This window comes from Pocillopora damicornis, chromosome 6, assembly GCF_964200805.1.
Source record: "Pocillopora damicornis chromosome 6, jaPocDami1.2, whole genome shotgun sequence".
Classification (NCBI taxonomy): domain Eukaryota; kingdom Metazoa; phylum Cnidaria; class Anthozoa; order Scleractinia; family Pocilloporidae; genus Pocillopora; species Pocillopora damicornis.
Genome location: NC_142675.1, coordinates 5,582,404 through 5,588,272, shown reverse-complemented (window position 1 = coordinate 5,588,272; position 5,869 = coordinate 5,582,404). Strand labels below are relative to the sequence as shown.

The 5,869-nt window shown below is 39.7% G+C and overlaps 1 protein-coding gene across 1 annotated transcript; it reads left to right on the top strand.

Moving 5' to 3' along the window:
* The first annotated feature begins 411 nt into the window (after window positions 1-411).
* LOC149043615 (histamine H2 receptor-like) lies at window positions 412-1,558 on the top strand. The gene is made up of 2 exons (XM_089210091.1): window positions 412-520; window positions 675-1,558. The coding sequence occupies exons 1-2, from the start codon at window positions 412-414 to the stop codon at window positions 1,556-1,558; spliced, it is 993 nt and encodes a 330-aa protein (XP_089066217.1).
* Window positions 1,559-5,869: the final 4,311 nt, after the last annotated feature.

The window sequence follows — 5,869 nt, the reverse complement described above, 5'->3', positions numbered from 1 at the left end:
GGTACAAGGAGCATGAGAAATATAAAGAAAAAGAAAAAAAACATAAAATTCGCCTCAACAACGTCTATTTTATTAAATTGGAAACGTCCCTTTTCCGTTGAGCGAGTTTTCAACTAATTCCTTATCGGAAAAGTCCAAATATTGGATGGAATCAACACAATGGGAAACAGATGCTTAGCTTTACACAAAATGAGTCATTGAGCCACGCAAATAAAGAGCAAAACAAATACAGGAAAAGAGGACGCCATTAAGGTGGTGTTTAAACGTTCGTTGATCCGTGCACTTCTAATAAACCAATCGTGGGAGAAGGCTTGAGGGATTTTTGGCATAAACAAACCCATTGTCGTCTCGGTCTTAAATTAACCTTTTGAAGCTCTATGTGGATAGAAGCAACCAACCCTTCACTCTAGAATGGCCACTGCTCCTAAGGAGTTACCTTTCCTGGCGAACTCAACTGACCGAGATAGAGAAGAGTGTACCTACTTGGGAGGAATGGTTTGGCGCGAGACGTATCTCACAGGTGACATTTACAGAAGTTTGATAGCTTTAATATGTATTCTATCAATACTGCTTATCCCAACCGTCTCTTTAAACGGGTTAGTCATCTTGGCGGTGGCCACAGAGACAACTGCGAACCAACTCAAACAAACTCTTAGCTTGTTTGGCGGGGACAGATTTGCTGGCTGGATTGGTTGTTATACCCATTGCCATAGCGGTCAACGTGAAGCGAGCCTTTGAGATCGGTCCATTTTGTGAGTTAGAAAAGGCTCACGTTGTAGTTTTCTGGGTACAAAGCATTGCTACGCTGACTTTTCTATTTTTGATAAGCGGGGACCGATATATTGCTATAAAGCTTTCCATAAGGTACCGAGAGATTGTCACAGGACAGAGGATCAAAAAGGCTGTGGTTGTTGCGTGGGTCATCACAGTTTTTGGAACGATTCAGGAAATTGTGATTGCCACCAGAGAAAGTACAACGAACATATATGCGTTATATTGGACGGTGAATATCGTTGTGACTGCTTTACTCGTGTTACTTTGTATCATTGGCATAACGTCCATGTATCTATCCATCTTCCTTGAAACACAGCGACAGAAAAAACGCCTACATGCAGGACAGCTGTCACCTCAAGAAGCTAAAGAGTTGAAGAAAGATGTAAATAACAAGGCAACCGTTACACTATCCTTAATTCTAGGAACTTTAGTACTGACCTACTTGCCTTTGATAACTGTCGCCTCAATTCAGGCTTTCACAAATGTTTTTGAGTCGGGTACGAAAATGGCGTTGATAAGCTGGACCGATTGTGCTGCGGTCTTCAACTCACTTTTTAACCCCATAATTTACTGTTGGCGTAATCAAAATCTAAGAAAGGCTCTTCTTGAAGTCATTCACCGAAAAAAACCAGAAAATACCCCTCCAGTATCAAAAATTCAGCCCTCTATTTCTAAGACCGCTAAAGAATCAGCGCCAAACCAGGAAGCAGTTTTGTTGTCATGCAGCCATTTTAAAGCTGAAGAAATCGTTCGCATAGGGGAAACAGATGATCATGTCTTGTAAATAACGTGACATCAATGACTGTCGGTCCAGGCCATAGACAGTTTTGTCTACACCATTTCCTGTGATATGATTAATCTAGACACCTAGACACAAGCAAAACAAACTGATGTGGCAGAGGATGGGACAATAAGTTTTCTTGCTAGCTTTCTCGTGGCAGCCAGAAGAGAATTTTTAAGATTAACATATTAACTTGGATCTCATTAATGGTTAGTGGGCTGGACTCCGGATCGAGAGATCTGGTTTTAAGACCTGGCCAGGTACTTATGCTGTGTTCTTGGGTAGGACGCTCTACTTTCACAGTTCCTCTCTCCATCCTGGGGTATAATAAATGGGGTACCAGAAAATTTTCAGGGAAATCTGATGGAAAGGCGCTATTTACCTACCGTATTTATTGAATTTTTCGTGATTCGAGTGCGGCGTTTGTTCGAGGGCGGCGCTTATTTAAAATCTAATTTATTTCTTGAAAACAATAGTATGGTAACTGACCATTTTAAATAAAAAAAAATAGGAACACGTTATAGTGCTTGTCGAATCATGATGTAATGTTTATTCGAGGGTGGCGTTTGATCGAATAAATCTGGTACGCATGTAAAGTTTCTGGACAGTTTGACTCATGACTGATTCTGCGACTAATTTTTGGTGGGAAAACTTCTGACGCTGGGTATAAAGAGCACATTGAAAAAACACAGGGCTACTTCTACACAAAGCCAGTTTTTCAGTGGCCGGAAACTTTACAGGGCGTATCTTAGAACAATATAAAAAGCTTTTCGATAATAGGAGTTAATTTTTTGGTTGGAATTTATCTATTCCGTTTTGTTTTCAACATCACAACCAGTTCTTGCCTTAAAAGCGACCATCTTCTTTCTCTTTCTATAAGATTTTTCCTTCAGTGTTACAACGTTAACTCTACGCAGTCAGCATCTGATGAATTAGCCTTAAAGCGGACCTCTTGGAAAACATAGGATTACGTATGTTTGTTATTCATCAAATATTTTAGCTCGCTGGTGACTGGTTTAAATGTGTCGCGCGTCTTAATATACCATAGCTTAAGCTAGATAATATTTACGCGTGCACAAAGGGTTTGAGGGTTTTTTGGCGTAAACAAACCCATTGCCGTCTCTGTATGAAATTTAGTTTTTTAAGCTCTAAGGATAAAAGCAACCGAACCTTCATTCTAAAATGGCCACTGCTACTAAGGAGTTACTTCTAGGAACTTAAGTGCTGACCTACTTGCCTGCGATAACCATTGCCTCGATTCAGGCTTTCACAATTTTTTTTTGAGTCGGGTACTAAAATGGTGTTGATAAGTTGGACAGTTTGTGTTGCGGTCTTAAATTCGCTTTCTAACCCCACAATTTACTGTTGGCGTAATCAAAATCTAAGAAAGGCCCTTCTTGAAATCATTCACCGAGCAAAACAAGAAAATACCCCTCCAGTATCAAAAATCCAGTCCTTTATTTCCAAGACCTTTAAAGAATCAGCGACAAATCGGGAACCAGTTTTGTTATCATTCAGCCTTTTAAAAACTGAAGAAATCGTTCACGTAGATAAAACAGATGATCATGTCTTGTAAATAACTTGACATCAATGACTGTTAGTCCGGACCATAGACAGTTTTGTGTTTTTTTGTGATTCGAGTGCGGCGTTTATTCGAAGGTGGCGTTCATACGAGGGCGGCGCTTATTTAAAACCCAATTTATTTCTTGCAAACAAAAATATGGTAACTGACCATTTCAATTTTAGAAAACAGAAACATATTTTAGCGCTTGTCTAAAAAGTCATTTTTTTATATCGATCGTTCTAAATTTCACAATTTGCAGTATAAATTTGAAGTTACCGAGATATTACAAGTGCCCCGATTGGTCAAAAACCTCTTGTTTATCGCACCGGTAAACCAATAGAAAATTGAGGTTTACCTTACATTCGAATAGACCGCACTTTCTATCAGTTTTGTGGTGTGATGGACACGAAAAATCTGCAAATTACTCGCTTCCGGCTCTTGATTTGTAAACTTTTCTCGTGCTCTATCAACACCCCAAGTAGGTTTTTGGCCAATCAAGGCGCTTGTTGGAAACCGGTAAAGCCATAGAAAGGGGGAGTTTATCACAATATTTCACCTGACAGATTACTTGTTTCTTGAAGCTCACAGTTTTCCTTGAGCTTCCTTTTCAGCCGACACTTTTCACCTCTAGGAAAGGTGAAGTCCGTAGACAAATATTCAAGCATGTTTTCGCGTCCAATGAAAACTGAAGTTTGTATGACTTTATTAAAATTCATTGCAATTTACATATCTCGTCGCCTCTAACACTTCGTCTTCTCCCATGCACTGACTAATTTTAACGCAACTGACAAACTGTTAAATAAAACCCCAATTCTTTTGACACAGTTTTCCCGTTCTCTTCTGCCCATTGAGGAGATTGCCTAAACCTCTCTTTACACTAAAATAGCCGCTTCTCCTGGTCGCTGTACAAATTTGTAGTGAGGTAAAACAACCAAAAACCCCATTCATCCCCAGTTCCCAGGTTTATTTCGTCGCTCGACCGAAAATTGCTTTAATTTCTTTTATCAATTAGAAACCTTTAAACAAACATTTTAAACCTACATACGTCATAATTGTGATAATAATAATTAGCTTGACTTGACCTCATGGAGAGCTGTAATCCATTTTTCCATGTCAATAACTTCGTGAAGAGGGAGGATTCACACTGTTCTAATAATATTTGCAGGTAGGAAAAACACGTAACTATCACAGCTAAAAATGAACATGTTTTAGAATTAACCAAAGATGAAGTATGAGCAATCCACTGCGCGCGTGGCAAGTCAGCAAAAGATTGTTTGAAAATTGTAAAATCAGGACTCGGCAACAAAATGCAATTAATTAAAACAGAAACTTTGTTGTTAACTGTCTTACATCACCTGGAATTTTAAGAAATTTATTTTCTTCAGGATTTCGAATTCTAAGTCGGTTTTCTCAAGCTGTTGCAGGAACTTGCAGGGACTTGCCAACCTCGACGGCGACGGCAACAAAGACACGCAAAACAAAGGATCTAGTGGGTGGAAGAATAACTCTGCACGTGCGTTTTAAAACTTATGACTTTTTCAGCCCTCCTCTGCAAAACAACAACGTGAAATTGCCAAAATATGCGTGGGCTGAGGCCCTCTTTACATGAGTCCGGTTGACCGACTGGCTCGTTTACCGAGACGAAATTTTTGGGGTTCATGGGAGAAATTTCAGTCCGCTGACTAAAACGAGAAAAGGCGCTAAGATCCTGGAGACTAGTTTTTACGCGACATTTGAGAAACAAAACAAAAATGAACACATCGTCTGCATAAAGCTTCGTCATTTCCACTCTCAATTCCTGATGTCAGATTCGTTTGTCCGCGTCAAAAACTGAAGTTTCTGTATTCCATTTTAGATTTATAGTCATTCAATTAAGCTGTTGATAATTTTTCCTGCCAAAGAAATCTTTTCGATTTCGAGGACGAAAATATATGCTCATTTGCCACGCTGTCTGAAGCCGTACTCCGCCAACGGCTTAATCGGTGACATACGTAGTTGGAAAAATATTCTCCCCGGGGAACTGAGCGCGAGCCGAAGTGTTCACATGGGAAAATTTTTCGGCCCGGTTCCCAATCGAGATCTGGTGAACCGAGCCAGATCACCCGCTCATTTGAACACCTCTTAAGGAGCAGGGATGTGTCGAGATCTCGGAAACCGGGCACATATGAAGAGACCCAGAGAACAGAGACCGATACTCAAATACCCATACTCGCGCCATCTCAGTTTCCTTGCTTTCTTGTTTCCAATCTTCCAGCCTCAGTTTTTCACTGCAAATGCTCGCGAATGATCTGTCACATGCATTTGAATTAAAATGGGACACTTACAAAATTTCCATAAATAGCATAAGCTACGTTCGCGTGATAACATGGCTTTTACCATTTAGGGAAAAGTTTAACATCCATACAATCATGGAGAGATTTTTATAATCATGGAAAGACTTTCAGTGAACGTCTCTCAGACGTTCACTGAAACCTATATCTAAAAAAAATATTTTGACTGACATCAAATTTATCAAACGTACCTAGAAATTTCTTCCAACCTAGACTTGACAAATAGAGTTGCTAGGCAACAATAGTACTTCCACGAATCGGCGAGCGGCGAGGTTACAGTACTTGGTGATGACGATAATTTGCATACCCTAAGCAAAAAAGAAAAATTAAATCAGAATCATAGGAATTTCTTCAATACCTGTATACTTTTTGGATATTTTCTGTACATTAAAGGGTACACGGAAAGCGTTGTCTCAAGTT